This window comes from Cetorhinus maximus, chromosome 8 (genome assembly GCF_964194155.1).
Source record: "Cetorhinus maximus chromosome 8, sCetMax3.hap1.1, whole genome shotgun sequence".
NCBI classification, from domain to species: Eukaryota; Metazoa; Chordata; class Chondrichthyes; order Lamniformes; family Cetorhinidae; genus Cetorhinus; species Cetorhinus maximus.
In genome coordinates this window covers 10174974-10192410 of record NC_135886.1, presented here as the reverse complement: position 1 = coordinate 10192410, position 17437 = coordinate 10174974, and the positions used below count along the sequence as shown (strand labels likewise).

At 51.1% G+C, this 17437-nt stretch overlaps 1 protein-coding gene across 1 annotated transcript in view; it reads right to left on the bottom strand.

Annotated features, from left to right (window-relative positions):
• LOC144683424 (cyclin-dependent kinase 18-like) overlaps positions 1 to 17437 on the bottom strand; it is a 108878-nt gene that overhangs the window by 44959 nt on the left and 46482 nt on the right. Inside the window, exons 4-6 of the mRNA XM_078546417.1 lie at positions 15811 to 15936; positions 12544 to 12600; positions 10608 to 10722 (exon numbers count right to left, since the gene is read on the bottom strand). Coding sequence (XP_078402543.1) covers positions 10608 to 10722; positions 12544 to 12600; positions 15811 to 15936 — 298 coding nt within the window. The remainder of the gene's footprint in view (positions 1 to 10607; positions 10723 to 12543; positions 12601 to 15810; positions 15937 to 17437) is intronic.

Below are 17437 nucleotides of genomic sequence, written 5' to 3'. Positions count from 1 at the left end.
TCAAGGGCACAGCAGACGACGACAATTTGTGACACGCTCTGTGGACTGTATTGCAGGGCTCTACCAGACCGGTCCAGGCACCTGAATCGCATCTTCAGCATCCCGATGGTCTGCTCCACCAAGCTGTGAGTTGCAGCATGAGCCTCATTATAGCGTCGCTCTGCTGCAGTCTGAGGCCGCCGCACAGGTTTCATCAACCACGGCCTATGTGGGTAGACTTTGTCCCTGGGGAGCCAACCCTGCAGCTTCTGTGGACCCTGGAAGATGTCAGGGATCTGTAACCGACTGTGAATGTAGGAGTTGTGCACACTCCCTGGAAACCGTGCGTAGACCTGCAGGATGTGTTTCTGGTGGTCACACACCAGCTGCACATTCAGCAAATGGAAGCTCTTGGTGAAGCTCTTGGTGAAGCTCTTGTTGGTTTATCTAGTTGACCGCGTATTGTGACCAAGATCTAAGCACCACACGAGTGCAGTCGATCACACCCTGTACCTGTGGGAAATCTGAGATTTGGGCGAATCCAATCGCTCTTGCATCCTGGCTGTCCTGGTCCCGGGCGAAATGCACAAAGCTGTGTGGCCATCACAAAGATGGCATCCGTGACCACATGGATGTATTTGTGGGTGGAGGCTTGTGATATCCCACAAAGGTCACCTGTGGAGCCCTGAAAGGAGCCCCTGGCCTAGAAATTGAGCGCTGCAGCCACTTTCACAGCCACTGGCAGTGGATGCCCTCCATGTTCCCATGGCGCCAAACCCTGCAGTAAGTGGCAAATGTGAGCAACCAGTTCTCTGGACAATCGCAGTCTTCGGTGACACTGGTTCTCAGTCATCTGCAGGAATGAAAGGCAGTGTCTATAGACCCTGAGAGTCACTAGGCACCAGCCTGCGATGGCTCACTGTGGCTCTTGGGCGGCGTGTGCGGGAGCCCCAGACGCACCTTCTTCCAGAGGGTGCTGCTCCTGCCCCTGCGCACAGACAGGAGCCTCAGTCACTCTCTCCTCCATTGTCTTCACGCTCTGTAACCATCAGGCATACAGCTAATTCACCAGGCTCCATGATCCTGATGTATTCCTCCTGCAGGATGAAAGAGAGAGATGCGTGGGTTAGCTTGGGTGTTCCAAGAACCTGTCTTGGTTAAGTCTGAAGGCCCTTTAATGCATCCTGGAGAGTGCTGACCATCACTTAGATGGCCAGAGATTAGTGCGCTGCATGGCTGCCCAAAACCCCACCCACCTCCGCCCCATTCCACCCAACCGATTGGCAGCAGCTTTGCCCATTGGACTGCAGGCTGTGCTCTCAGCTCAGGCACAGGCATTCTCCTAACCCACACTGCAAGGCTGCGCTGTTAGCTTGAACCATGGGGGAGACTGGTCCACACCGGGGTGATGACATTGCGAGGGGCTGTGAGAACCTCCAGCAGTGACTGCTCCATGGCTGCTTTAGCGAGGAGATTGTACAACGTGTGCAGTCACCCAACTTCTGTAGTTCACTAAAACACTCATTGGTTTGCAGTCTGTGCCCGAGGGGGGAAAGGCTCTGGAGCACTTGGTGGTGCATTGATGCCTCTGCTTTGCTTGGGTGGGCAGATAAGCTAGAGACTCGATTCCAAGCGTGTCAATGTGGCTGCGCCTGAACTGTCTCAGCTGCAGAGGAATGGTCACTTTATACAAGGTTTCCCTAATGTGTGGCCGCTTCCCTCCACCCCACTCCCCCACCCCCACCCCCACCCCCACCCTCACCCTGCACCTGCTTGTGCACTACCTTCAACCGCAGGGCAGTCCTTATCCCCCACCCCAAGTCCCCTCAACCTCAGGGCAGTCCTTGCCCCACCCACCAACACGCCTCAACCCTGAAGTCCAACAGGCGACCCGGGTAAGCACTGTGCAACGTTACTGTGCACTCACCTCCGAGTCCCCCTCAAAGTGCAGCCGCCAAGTTCACGCCTTGTATATGCTGTTGTAAAACACGTGTGCAATCACGCTAACATGGGCAGAAGATCCAGCGTTGGGGGGGAGGAGGTAATTTGTGATATGGGGATGTATTAAAATGAGGTTCCTGATGTCCGATGATGGGAAACATGGCCCAGAGTCAACAGACTGAGCAGACAATCACAACCTGGCTTCACAGTGTCGGGAAACTGATTCATGGCCTTCTCGCCATTTGTCCGCTCACAGCACCGAACATGCCCAACGCCAAGTGTCACGGAAAATTGCAGCCACTCTCTCTCCCTCTCTCTCTCACACACACACACACATGCAGAGACACTCTCTCACACACACACACACACACACACACACACACACACATGCAGAGGCACTCTCTCTCACACACACAGACACTCTCAGACACACACAAACACACGCAGAGACACTCTCTCAAACACACACAAAATCACACAGACACTCTCACACACACACGCAGAGAGATTCTCTCTCACAAACACACACACACACACACACACACACATAAACACATGCAGAGGCACTCTCTCACACACACACACACACAGAGACACTCTCTCCCACACACACACACACACACACGCAGAGACACTCACTCATACACACGCAGAGACACTCTCTCACACACACGCACACACACATACACGCAGAGACACTCTCTCACACACACGCACACACACACACAAGCAGAGACACTCTCTCACACACACACACACACACACACACAGAGACACTCTCTCCCACACACACACACACACACACGCAGAGACACTCACTCATACACACACAGAGACACTCTCTCCCACACACACACACACACGCAGAGACACTCACTCATACACACGCAGACACTCTCTCACACACACGCACACACACACACAAGCAGAGACACTCTCTCACACACACACACACACAAGCAGAGACACTCTCTCACACACACACACACACGCAGAGACACTCTCTCACACACACGCACACACACACACAAGCAGAGACACTCTCTCACACACACACACACACAAGCAGAGACACTCTCTCACACACACAAAGCAGAGACACTCTCTCTCACACACGCAGAGACACTCTCACACACACACACACGCAGAGACACTCACACACACACACGCAGAGACACTCTCACACACACACACACACACACAGAGACACTCTCTCACACACACACACGCAGAGACACTCTCTCACACACACACATGCAGAGACACTCTCTCTCACACACACATGCAGAGACACTCTCACACACACACACGCAGAGACACTCTCACACACACAAACACACGCAGAGACACTCTCTCACACACACACACACACAGACACTCTCTCTCACACACAAACACACGCAGAGACACTCTCTCACACACACACAGGCACTCTCACATACACACAAACACACACAGAGATACTCACACACACACACACATACACACAAACACACACAGAGACTCACACACACACACATGCAGAGACACTCTCACACACACACACACAGAGACACTCTCTCACACACACAAACACACGCAGAGACACTCTCTCACACACACACAAAAACACAGACACTCTCACACACACACACGCAGAGAGACTCTCTCACACACACACACAGAGACACTCTCTCTTACACACACACACACTCTCACACACACACAAACACCTGCAGAGACACTCTTTCACATACACACACACAGACAGACACTCTCTCACACACAAACACACACACACAAATACATGCAGAGACACTCTTTCACACACACACAGGCACTCACACACACACACACACACACGCAGAGACACTTACACACACACACACACAAACACACGCAGAGACACTTACACACACACACAGACACTCACACACACACACACTCACACACACGCAGAGACATTCTCTCACACACACAAACACACACACAGACACTCACACACACACACAGACACTCACACACACACACACTCACACACACGCAGAGACATTCTCTCACACACACAAACACACACACAGAGACACTCACACTCACACACACACACAAACACTCATTCATTCCTGCACATGGACAGTCTCACACACAAACACACACTCACAGACACTCTCACAGCTACACCGACCCCCCCACCCCCAGAGTCTCACACCTCACATACACAAAGACTCACGTACAGACCATCTCACACACACACTCACAAAAACCTGAATTTTGGCTCCCACGTCAGGAGTCCAGAGTCGGGATAATTCCTGGCTCCCCAAACCCGACCTGGGAAGAAGTGCCCTGGAAGTCCCGCGTTTTGGTCCGGCGGGTGGGGTGAAAATAGGAATCGTGGTGGGTGACCCTGGAAAGAGCTCAGAGGGTGCCCGGTGGGGAGGTAGGCTAGGCAGAGGGTCTGCCCCGGTGCTCCGACACTTTGTCAAAGATGTCAAAAAATGAATAAAACAAAAAACAGCCCTCCACCCCTCAAGTCCCTTACACACTCTCCATGCCCCATCTTTGCTAACCCATGCACTCTACCCCCCCACCATGGCCCTTTATTCCCCAAGCCAGCTTCATGCCAACCCATGCCCCTTCACGCACCACCCTTTGCCCTTAGACCTACGATACCAACTCACCCAGTATCCACTATGAGCAGACACCAGAGTCCATGCTGTGATTAAATAAAGCCCTTAAGTATATATTGATCAATCCACTACTTCCAAAAAAATCACTCATTAATAAAAACTCATTCACGATATTAAACTTCCTTTAATCCCTTTTGAAAACAAGCATTTGTGCTCATAGAGCCGTTTCAAAGAGTTAATAACAACATCAATCAAACTGTGATCTGACAGGCACCCCACTGTGATAAAGATAGGTTGTGAAATCAGTCATGCAGCACTAACCCTGTAATGATAGTCCTCAGGTTAGTCCTCAGGACAGAGTGAAATTGCAAGCACTGATTTTTTTTAACACTGCGGAAAGTTTTTTCTAAGATTTTAAAGGGCAGGACATTTAAATGCCTTGACAGCGCTCTTGGCAGTTTTCTCGAGAGTTCCAATGAGTTTTATGCACTTTTTATGTACATTCAAGTCTAATTTTAGCAATAGCAATCCCAAAGATCACCTGACCTCCCCCAAAAGGGCAACTGGGTTCTGCCAAAGGACCATATCCAAAGGATACCTTACCTCTCCATAAAGGTATCCTATTTCGCCAAAAAGTTCCGGCAGTTTTAGATCTCCTCTGAAGTGCACAAGTCATGTTTTAGACACCCCACTAGCCAAAATCAAGTCTGACTTAGGCAGCTGCACTTTAACCTGTGCAGTTGCCTCCGTGAACCATAAATGTGCACCCGTTCACCCCCCAACCCAAATGTGCACCCGTTCACCCCCCAACCCAAATGTGCACCCGTTCACCCCCCCACCCCCACCCCCACTGCCGCCCCCACCCCCACCCACACCCCCACCCCCACCCACACCCCCAAACCTGCCACATCGTTGACCACTTGCTCATGAAGTCCTGTCTCCACAGGTTAGTTTTGAACTTATTTCCCCTTTAAGCCCATGGACCCTATGTCACTTACCCATCCTCCCCGCCCTCCCTGCTCTGCATTAGCTTCCGCTTTCCAATCAACTCAGATTTAAAGTTCATCCCGGTCGTGATTTTGCCCCATCTCGATTCCGAACGGCCACCCCCTCCAGGCTCTCCACTCCTCCAACCCCTGCCTGCTCCACACTGCCCTCCGTCTCCACCTGTCGTGCCTTCAGCCTCCTGACACCCTGGAACCTGCTCCCAGAACCTTTCCACCTCCTTCCTTAAGACGCTCCTTAAAATGAGCTCCGAAAATGAAGTTTCATGCTCCCCCTGTTCCTTTGACTGGGCTTGGTGTCCATTTTGTCCCTGACGTTTCCCGTGAAGCTCCTTGGGGGGCGTCTTCCTGTGTTAAATAGGCTTATATATCAATGCAGGTTATTATTGTTGCATGTTAACTGTTGATTTATGTGGAGAAACACTGCCCTCTACTGACGGATAAAAATGGTACAAAATTCCTTTCACACTTAACGCACAAAAAGAAAGTTAGACCCACGGCTGAATGCTAAGCCCAGAGTCACAGAGACCAGGAAGGTTGCAGGGGGGCATCACTGGTCTGTGCTGATTAATTTGGCCAAAGGTCTTCCTGAAGCAGAAGGAAAGATCAGCTGAGGTTCTCACTCCTGGTCACAGCTCCGTGTCCCCAGTGGGAAGAGCGGGTTTATATTTGTTGCGATAAGAGCGGAATCAGACTCAGCTGTGATGCCCTCCATGGTACAACAGCCTGTTGCCACTCACTGTCCAGGTGGCACACAGACCCCAGGTGAGATACTAGGCCACATCTGGGTCTTGCAGGGCAGCAGTGCCCCACCCATGGGCGAATTGTTTTTTTGAAGTGTAGTCACTGTTGTAAAGTGGGAATCGCCACAGCCTTTTTGTGCACAGCAAGCTCCCACAAACAATAATGTGATAATGACCTGATTGTCCCCTTTAACGATGTTGATAGAGGGATAAATATCGGCCAGGGCACCAGGGAGAATTCACCGGCTCTTCATCAAAACAGTGCCTCAGGAATCACTTATCTCGACCCATGAAAACAGCCAGGGCCTCAGTTTAGCATCTCATCTGAAGGACAGCACCTCTGACAGTGCAGCACTCCCTCAGTACTGTCCCTCTGACAGTGCAGCGCTCCCTCAGCACTGTGCCTCTGACATTGCAGCGCTCCTTCCATACTGTCCCTCTGACAGTGCAGCACTCCCCCAGTACTGTTCCTCTGACAGTACAGTCCCTCAGACAGTGCAGCGCTCCCTAAGTACTGTTCCTCTGACAGTGCAGCACTCACTCAGTACTGTCCCTCTGACAGTACAGCACTCACTCAGTACTGTCCCTCTGACAGTGCAGCGCTCCCTCAGTACTGTTCATCTGACAGTACAGTCCCTCTGACAGTGCAGCACTCCCTCAGTACTGTTCCTCCGACAGTGCAGCACTCCCTCAGCACTGTTCCTCCGACAGTGCGGCACTCCCTCAGTACTGTCCCTCTGACAGTGCAGCACTCCCCCAGCACTGTTCCTCTGACAGTACAGTCCCTCAGACAGTGCAGCGCTCCCTAAGTACTGTTCCTCTGACAGTGCAGCACTCACTCAGTACTGTCCCTCTGACAGTACAGCACTCACTCAGTACTGTCGCTCTGGCAGTACAGCACTCACTCAGTACTGTCCCTCTGACAGTGCAGCGCTCCCTCAGTACTGTCCCTCTGACAGTGCAGCGCTCCCTCAGTACTGTCCCTCTGACAGTGCAGCACTCCCTCAGTACTGTCCCTCTGACAGTGCAGCACTCCCTCAGTACTGTTCCCCTGACAGTGCAGCACTCCCTCAGTACTGTTCCCCTGACAGTGCAGCGCTCCCTCAGTACTGTTCATCTGACAGTACAGTCCCTTTGACAGTGCAGCACTCCCTCAGTACTGTTCCTCTGACAGTGCAGCACTGCCTCAGCACTGTTCCTCTGACAGTGCAGCGCTCCCTCAGTGCTGTTCCTCTGACAGTGCAGCACTGCCTCAGTACTGTCTCTCTGACAGTGCAGCACTCACTCAGTACTGTTCCCCTGACAGTGCAGCACTGCCTCAGTACTGTCTCTCTGAAAATGCAGCACTCACTCAGTACTGTTCCCCTGACATAACAGCACTCCCTCAGTACTGTCCCTCTGACAGTGCGGCGCTCCCTCAATACTGTTCCTCTTACAGTGCAGCGCTCCCTCAGTACTGTCCCTCTGACAGTGCAGCACTCCTTCAGTACTGTCCCTCTGATAATGCAGCCCTCCCTCAGTACTGTTTCTCTGACAGTGCAGCACTCCCTCAGTATTGTTCCTCTGACAGTACAGTCCCTCTGACAGTGCAGCGCTCCCTCAGTACAGTTCCTCTGACAGTGCAATGCTCTCTCAGTACTGTTCCTCTGACAGTGCAATGCTCCCTCAGTACTGTTCCTCTGACAGTGCAGCACTCCCTCAGTACTGTTCCTCAGACAATGCAGCGCTCCCTCAGTACTGTTCCTCTGACAGTGCAGCGCTCCCTCAGTACTATCCCTCTATTAGTGCAGCACTGCCTCAGTATTGTTCCTCTGACAGTGCAGCGTTCCCTCAGTACTGTTCCTCTGACTGTACAGTCCCTCTGACAGTGCAGCGCTCCCTCAGTACTGTCCCTCTGACAGTGCAGCGCTCCCTCAGTACTGTTCCTATGACAGTACAGTCCCTCTGACAGTGTAGCACTCTCTCAGTAATGTTGCTCTTACTGTACAGTCCCTCTGACAGTGCAGCGCTCCCTCAGTACTGTTCCTCTGACAGTGCAGCACTCCCTCAGTACTGTCCCTCTGACAGTGCAGCGCTCCCTCAGTACTGTTCCTATGACAGTGCAGCGCTCCCTCAGTACTGTCCCTCTGACAGTGCAGCGCTCCCTCAGTACTGTTCCTCTGACAGTGCAGCACTCCCTCAGTACTGTTCCTCTGACAGTACAGTCCCTCTGACAGTGTAGCACTCTCTCAGTAATGTTGCTCTTACTGTACAGTCCCTCTGACAGTGCAGCGCTCCCTCAGTACTGTTCCTCTGACAGTGCAGCGCTCCCTCAGCACTGTGCCTCTGACATTGCAGCGCTCCTTCCGTACTGTTCCTCTGACAGTGCAGCACGCCCCCAGTACTGTTCCTCTGACAGTACAGTCCCTCAGATATTGCAGCGCTCCCTAAGTACTGTCCCTCTGACAGTGCAGCACTCACTCAGTACTGTCCCTCTGACAGTACAGCACTCACTCAGTACTGTCCCTCTGACAGTGCAGCGCTCCCTCAGTACTGTTCATCTGACAGTACAGTCCCTCTGACAGTGCAGCACCCCCTCAGTACTGTTCCTCCGACAGTGCAGCACTCCCTCAGCACTGTTCCTCCGACAGTGCGGCACTCCCTCAGTACTGTCCCTCTGACAGTGCAGCACTCCCCCAGTACTGTTCCTCTGACATTACAGTCCCTCAGACAGTGCAGCGCTCCCTAAGTACTGTTCCTCTGACAGTGCAGCACTCACTCAGTACTGTCCCTCTGACAGTGCAGCGCTCCCTCAGTACTGTTCATCTGACAGTACAGTCCCTCTGACAGTGCAGCACTCCCTCAGCACTGTTCCTGACAGTGCGGCACTACCTTAGTACTGTCCCTCGAACAGTGCAGCGCTCCCTCAGTACTGTCCCTCTGACAGTGCAGCGCTCCCTCAGTACTGTCCCTCTGACAGTGCAGCACTCCCTCAGTACTGTCCCTCTGACAGTGCAGCACTCCCTCAGTACTGTTCCCCTGACAGTGCAGCGCTCCCTCAGTACTGTTCATCTGACAGTACAGTCCCTCTGACAGTGCAGCACTCCATCAGTACTGTTCCTCTGACAGTGCAGCACTCCCTCAGCACTGTTCCTCTGACAGTGCAGCACTCCCTCAGTACTGTCCCTCTGACAGTGCAGCACTCCCTCAGTACTGTCCCTTTTACAGTGCAGTGCTCCCTCAGTACTGACCCCCTGACAGTGCAGCGCTCCCTTAGTACTGTTCCCCTGACATAACAGCGCTCCCTCAGTACTGTTCCTCTGACAGTGCAGCACTCACTCAGTACTGTTCCTCTGACAGTACAGTCCCTCTGACAGTGTAGCACTCTCTCAGTAATGTTGCTCTGACTGTACAGTCACTCTGACAGTGCAGCGCTCCCTCAGTACTGTTCCTCTGACAGTGCAGCACTGCCTCAGTACTGTCCCTCTGACAGTGCAGCACTCACTCAGTACTGTTCCCCTGACAGTGCAGCACTCCCTCAGTACTGTCCCTCTGAAAGTGCAGCACTCACTCAGTACTGTTCCCCTGACATAACAGCACTCCCTCAGTACTGTCCCTCTGACAGTGCAGCGCTCCCTCAGTACTGTTCCTATGACAGTGCAGCGCTCCCTCAGTACTTTTCCTCTGACAGTGCAGCACTTCCTCAGTACTGTTCCTCTGACAGTACAGCACTCCCTCAGTACTGTTCCTCTGACAGTACAGCACTCCCTCAGTACTTTTCCTCTGACAGTACAGCACTCCCTCAGTACTGTTCCTATGACAGTGCAGCGCTCCCTCAGTACTGTTCCCCTGACATAACAGCACTCCCTCAGTACTGTTCCTCTGACAGTGCAGCGCTCCCTCAGCACTGCGCTGGGGGTATCAACCTGGATTTTCTACTTCTGTGTCAGGAATGTGACTCGAAACCATACCCACAGAGCTCAGAGGCAAGAGCGGTGCCTACTGAGTCACAACCTCAAAGCCACTCACCATCTCCTGACTTGGAAATATATCGTCGTTCCTTCACCATCACTGGGTGAAAATCCTGGAACTCCCTCCCTAACCGCACTTTGGGTGTACCTACACCACAGGGACTGCAGCGGCTCAAGAAGGCAGCTCACCACCACCTTCTCAAGGGGAGTTAGGGATGGGCAATAAATGCTGGGCCCAGCCAGCGACGCCTACATCCCAGGGAAGAAAGAATAAACATCACCCAATTGAGGATTGTCCCAGGGTTGCATGAACTCAGAGCACACAGCCTCCAGCAGAGCTGCTATTACTATAGGTGTGAGCCAGGTTCAAGGAGTGAACTGTACCTTCTCGTATTGCCGTGCAAGGAGCCCCCTCTTCGTGTTCCAGTCGGATTTCTTTCAGGGCCACCAAGTTTTCTGTTAATTTGCTTCTGCCCTTAAACACCGTGGCGTAGGTTCCCTGAAAGAATAACGCAGAAATATCGAAGAAGGCAGAGAAATTATGGTCACTCTCTTCAGAGCAGAGAAGGCTAAAGAGATATTTGCTAGAATGGTACCAGGGAGGAGAGACTGCGACCATGAGAAGAAACCGGAGAAGTTGGGATTGTTCTCCTCAGAGCAGAGAAGGTTAAGGGGAAATTTACAAGAGACGTGTAAAATTATGAAGGATTTTTATCGACCAAATAAGGAGAAAATGTTTCCATTGTAGGGTCAGTAACCAGAGGAGACAGATTGAAGATGATTCATGAAAGAGCCTCGAGGGGAGGTGAGGAATTTCTTTTCACACAGCGAAGTCTTTATGATCTGGAATGCGCTGCCTGAAAGGGCGGTGGAAGGAAATTCAATAACAACTTTCAAAAGCAGAATTGGGTAAGTACTTGAAAGGGAAAAATGTAGGGAATGAGCAGAGGAGTGGGGCTAATTGGATCGCTCTTTCAAAGAGCCAGCTCCTGCACAATGTGCCGAATGGTCTCGTTCTGGGTTCTGTCATTCTACGGCGTTACGAAATCCAACCATACCATCTACAAGATGCACTGCAACAACCTGCAAAGCACCTTCAATGGCACTTCCACAACCTGCGGCCTCTACCACCTGGAACGAGAGGGGCAGCCGGCGTGTGGGAACACCACCGCCTGCAAGTCCCTCTCCAAGTCTCCAGGCCAGATCACAAACTTGCGGGAGGGCTGTGGTGAGGGGCAATAACCCAATTGTCACAATCCCAGGAAGGTCAACAAGATCCCTCGGGATGTACCAGATAAATAACGCCTTCATTGATTAGGAGAGTGGTCTGTTTGGGCACGGACGTTCTTACAAGTTTACAAGCAACTCTTCAAGAGCAAGAGCTTCAAAGGCATTTATTGACTTTCACAGAATGCTACAGCATAAAGGAGGCCATTTGGCCCATCCTACATCTGTCAGCTCTGTGATAGAGCTATCCAATTGATCTCACTCCCTTGCTCTTTCCCCATAGCCCTGTAACCTATTTCCCTCAAGTATTTATCCAATTCTCTTTTGAAAGTTACTATTGAATCTGCTTCTATCATTCCTCCAGGCCGGGCATTTCAGGCCACAACAGTTTGTCGTGTAAAACAATGTTTCTTCATGTCGCCTCTGGTTCCTTGTCAAACATTTTACATCTGTGCACTCTGGTCATTGATACCAAATAAGTATACAGTACAATGCTAATTATTAATATTGATAATTACACTTATATGTAAGGTAACCCTCACTGTGCAACTAATTACTGGAAAACTCATTGTGACTCAGCTTTTGAGTTTGAGGGGAATGGTGGTCCAGGATTGGCCGGATTCTGAAGAACCTGTTCCAATCGCCACCCCTTTAAGACCTTTCATTCTGGCGATATGAGAATCCATGCAGTTCCATGTTACTTCATGCAGTTATAGTTACCAGTTTTAACAAGAATTATTCCCCAGGGCTTCGATTAAACTGTCAGTCAAGTCATTCTGTTCGAGGCAGTGACAGCGACCCAAGACTTCCCTATGGGTAAGTGATCACTTGCTCGTGCAGGTATGTCCTTCATAGAGTTAATCCTCAGGAGGACCACCGCGATATCTATGGGGCTGGGACAATGATAACTGGATGCTTATCGCCAAAAGCCTTGCCTGCTTTTAGTTCCCACAGATCATTGAAACATACAACAGAAAAAAGCCAGAAGCTAATCCGAAAATAAATCGATATTAACGAGGAAATTCCTCGTTACCTGAAAATGGAAAGCGAGTGAGCAAAGTTATAGGTCAGTTCGGCGATTGTTCGACCTCACCTCTCCCAGCTTGTCCAGTTTAACGTAAGTCTCCAGTTTCCCGAAGCCAATGTCTGACTGCAAAAGAAGGAAACACAAGTCAATTCAAATCACCTCACAGAAGAAAAAAAAATAACATTTCGCTGCCGTGAGTGATGAGCTGGTGGTTAAATTTTTGAAGTACAGTCGCTGTTGTAACAGGATACACAGCGGCCAATCTGTGCACAGCAAGCTCCCACAAGCAGCAACGACCAGGTAGTGACGCTGGTTGAGGGATGCACATGAATTAATACACACCACCAGCTACTCTTCATTGAGTAGTGCAAAGTGACCTTTTGCACCCACTTGATTTTAATGCCTCAGCACCTCCAACAGTGCAGCATTCTGTCAGTGCCAGGTGCTCAAGAGTCCGGAGTAGGACCTGAACCTTCAACTCTGGTTGAGAGCTGAAAGTACTACCCACTGAGCCAAGCCTGACCACCAAGGGCTGCTAATGACAGGAATTAAAGGTGGAGTTTGTGACACGGGCGAAGCGTTTAATTGTTGTGTGTTCAATCATGTTAATCTGGTAATTGATCTATAATCACTGTGGTTGATTGATTAAGCCTGGGTGTTGAGTCAGAGCTGAAGTGATTAGACACTGCAGACTGACCTGACCTAGAAGCTAAACTGGGGTCAGCATGGGAGCAGGCATTTTAGGATTGCAGGGTCATTTTAAAGCATTGTAAATAAACCTGTTGCAATACTTAGAAACTAGTGTCAACTCTGCATCGCTCTGAGGTAAATCGAATATATAAAATATACAAAAAGTGGGCAAAATACAACACATGGTTCTCTACCCCATTTTGTATTGGCCTGGGATTATTGGGACTTTCCATGAGACAGGGAACGGCGTCCTTGTGCCTAAGACAGGGAGATGCGCCAGGTCAATAAGTAGGCCTGGCCTTGATATCATCTCCTTCCCGAGGTGACATTGCCTTTGGGCGAGGGGTAGTTATTATCGAGGCTATACCTGTGAATCCACGAACTATGTAGTAAATGGATATCACCACTCGGTGGCGACGTGCACCACTGGCTTGAAATTAGTGTGAAACAAAATTGAAAGATAGATTTTGACTGTGTAAAGGCTAAGAGAAAATCGACATCCCCTGCTACAGGTTGACCTAGAGGCAACCATGCTACCACTGAAAAAAAACTAATAGAGCGTGGGGAACGGGGGGGAAGACATTCAGCCCTTTAGGCCTGCTCCACTATTTAATTCCATGGCTGATCTGTAATTTAACACCATCTACCCACCTTGGTTCTGTAACTGTCAATATCCTCAACCAACAAAAATCTATAAGTTTCAGTTTTGGGATTTTCACAGAATCACAGAATCACACAGTGCAGAAGAGGCCCTTCGGCCCATCGAGTCTGCACCGACACGTGAGAAACACCTGACCTACCCACCTAATCCCATTTACCAGCACTGGGCCCAGAACCTTTTCAATTGACTGCCCAGCCTCGATAACTTTTTGGGGGAGAAAGTTCCAGATTTCCACCCTCCATGGCCTGAAGAAGTGTTTCCTGGCAACACCCCTGAACAGCCGAGCTCTCATTTGAGGTTATGACTCCTTGTCCCAAACTCGCCCCACCCACCAGAGGAAATTGTTTCTCTCTTGGTACCTAATCAATTCCTTTTAAACATCTTAAACCCCTCAACTAAATGACTCTATGACACTAAACGGAGGCACGGTTTCAGCTTGCATTCCTCAGGCTGTGTTTTGGGCCTGAATTTTCGTCATGACGGAAAGCCTCTCCACCCCGGAGAAAATGGCGGACGAGCCCAGAAATCGAAGGCCCCGCCCCTGAACACGGCACCTCCGATTATCGCAGGCGCGGGAATGGGGTCAGGCTGGGGTTCGCACAGGCAGCTGGACACTTAACCCATCAGCTACCTCCACTGTAGTGGGATTATTTTAGGCCAAGGGTGTGAAACCTGAAGCGCGTGGATGAGACCATTACAAGCAGGTTTGAACTGGGTGGATTCGTTTGGTTAGCTGGGGTACCCCAAGGATAGGTAAGGTACCCCTTTGGACTTAGTCCCAGAACACCATGTGGTGAGGTAAGGTGGCCTTTGGTGGAGGTCAGGTGCCATTTGTGGTAGGTCCAGTGCCCTTTGGAATCGTTGAAATTTGGCATAAATGTGCAATAAAAAGCTCATAAACTCCTTACTGTCAAGTTCATTGGACCTGTCAAAACTCAACTATCAAAACTGTCGGAAGCACCTATCAAAAGCAACTGTCAAAGTGAGCTGTCAGGCTCTCAAGGCATTTAAAGGACCTGCCCTTTAAATTTTTGGGGAAAAAAATGCCTGGAGTATTAAAGAAAATTGCTCGCTATGGGTACAGGGTCATAGGGTTGGCACGGAGGGTATGGGGGATTTGGGGGGTGGGTACAGGGCAATGAGGTGGCATGGGTGGGACATGGGGAGTGTGTGGAGGGGTGAGGGGGATGGGGGGGGGCGGTGGTGAAGGCTAGAGGGGTGTCTTTTTGGGTATTTTTTTATATCTTTCACACAGGACCGGTGCACAGAGACAGGCCTTCTGGCCAACCTGCCTCTGCACCCGACAGCCCACTCACTCGCTCTGTGGGGGAGAGCGAGCCCGATGTCTAATCCAGCCCCACCCTCAGAAAAAAAAATCCCAACTTCCTGGGATCCCTTTTCCCTGGGTCAGGTTCGCAGAGCCAGGAAATATCCCGACTCAGGAGCGGAAAACCCAGGCCTTGGCGCACTGGTGTTTGATTTCCCGACAACAGAGGACAGCCTCCGGAGCCTTGCCAGGCACGGACAGCGGAATGTTAGTTACCTTTTGTTAGGAGGATCCCACAAACACGTATAAAACTCAGCAGGGCCTCATAAACACCTCCCTGCATCTTAAGCACCTGAATTAGATCCGTCCCTTAATCTTCTGTAGTCACAAGCCAGTTCGGGACAGGAAATAAAAACAGGAAACGCTGGGAATTATCAGCAGGTCAGGCAACTTGTGCGGGGATAGAAACAGAGTTAATGCTTCTGATCGATGACCGTTCATCGAAACGCTGCCTGACCTGCTGAGTAGTTCCGGCCTTTTCTGTTTCTATCGCAAGTTTCCCGGCAGCTGCCTTTGTATTTTTGGCCTTTGTCCGAGTTGCTCTCTGATGCTCTACAGCCGAGGACACCATCGATCGATCGCACTGGGGACGGGTTTAAGTCGGTGCTGTATGTAACGGGCAGGAGCCTCCGAATGTTCGCAGTGACTGACTCACCAGCGAGGCCCGGCGGGATGTCCTGCTCAGCGTCTTGGGAAGGGGTGGACTCTCCAGCTGCAGCTTCTGCAGGAATTCCTCTGGTAGTCGGATATCCATCGGCAGCGACAGTCTCTTGCTGAAGTCCTGGGGTGGGGTGGGGGTGGGGTGGGGATGGGGAGGGAGGCAGGGTAGAGGCGAAAGAGAGAACACATTTGGTTCTAGTGGAGCATCAACACTAGCATGAAACGGTTGGGCTGAATGGCCTTGCTTTTCTGCTGCGTATTCTGCGCATTCAATTTAATTTCCCCCCCACCCAACCCGGGCCTGAATTTTGCATGATCGGCGGGCCCGGGACCGAACTGCAAACAGTCCCCCGACTGTGATTGGCCCCTGACCACGATTTCACGCTGACTGGCCAACTAACGGCCCGGAGAAAGGTTCGGCACTGCCGGTGGGGGCGGGGAGAGGGTGGGCGCTGAGACCTCACCGCGGGTGCCGGTGAGCACTTCCACTGACCACCCTGAAGGCAGACAGCGGCCTGGGGGCTGCAGACCCCCACAGAATAAAAGACAGCACAAAAACGCTGCACAAAATGTCCATGCGGCACAATCCAACACCTGACCTCACAAAAAATGCTGTCCCCCAGATATTTCTTTCTATTTTAAATCCTAACAGGAGATTTCATCCCTGCCCTTGGATGAGGTTTCATCAAAAATGTGAAGGCCGCCCGGCCGATTGACCCGTCCGCCAACCGTTAAGGTCGGACGGGCCGCGACAAACCGCTGACAATTGGGGCCGTTAATGAGCTTAATTGTCAGCGGGGGCTCTTCCGACTGCCCCCCGCGTGCGCGCCCGCCGAGCGAAATATCGCGCGAGTGCGTGATGATGTTGGGATGCTCGTCTGACGTCATCTCGCGCGATTTTACGCCGGTTCGAGTCGGGCGCGTGTGGCTTAAAATTCTGGCCCTGGAGTAGCCGAGGTGAATGGTAGCGATTCCTTAAGAGGAAGCGAGACAAACAATACGGAGTAGAAAGAATATGCGGGTAGGATTAGTTGAAGAGGCTGGAGCAGAAACACCAACATAGACCAGGTGCGTTGAATGGTCTGCTCCATGCTATGAATTCTGTGTAATTTTATGCAATTCTGCTGTTGGAATCCTAATCCAAATTTCAAAAGTGACTCTCAACATAGGCCTACGTTTATATCACACCTGTAACCCAGTAAATCACCCCACGGCAAATCACAGCGGCATTATCAGACAAACTTTGACGCTGAGTCAGGTAGGGAGATATTAGGACAGGTGACCAAAAGCTTGGTCAAAAAGGTGGTTTAAAGGAGCGGCTTAAATGAGGAAAGAGGAAGGTTGGTGGTTTAGGGAGAGAATTCCAGGTCTGGGGCCCAGGCAGCTGAAGTCAACAGTGCAGCCATTAAAATAGGTGAGAGACACAAGAGGCCACAATTTGAGGAATGCACCAATCTCACAGGGTCCTGGGGCTAGAGGAGATTACAAAGGTAGGGGGAGTGGCAAGATAATGGAGGGTTTTAATAAGATGAATGTGAATTGTAAAATCAAGGCATTGCTGGATCAGCAATGGTCAGCGAGCACGGGGGTGATAGGTGACCGTGACTTGGTGGGAGCTAAGT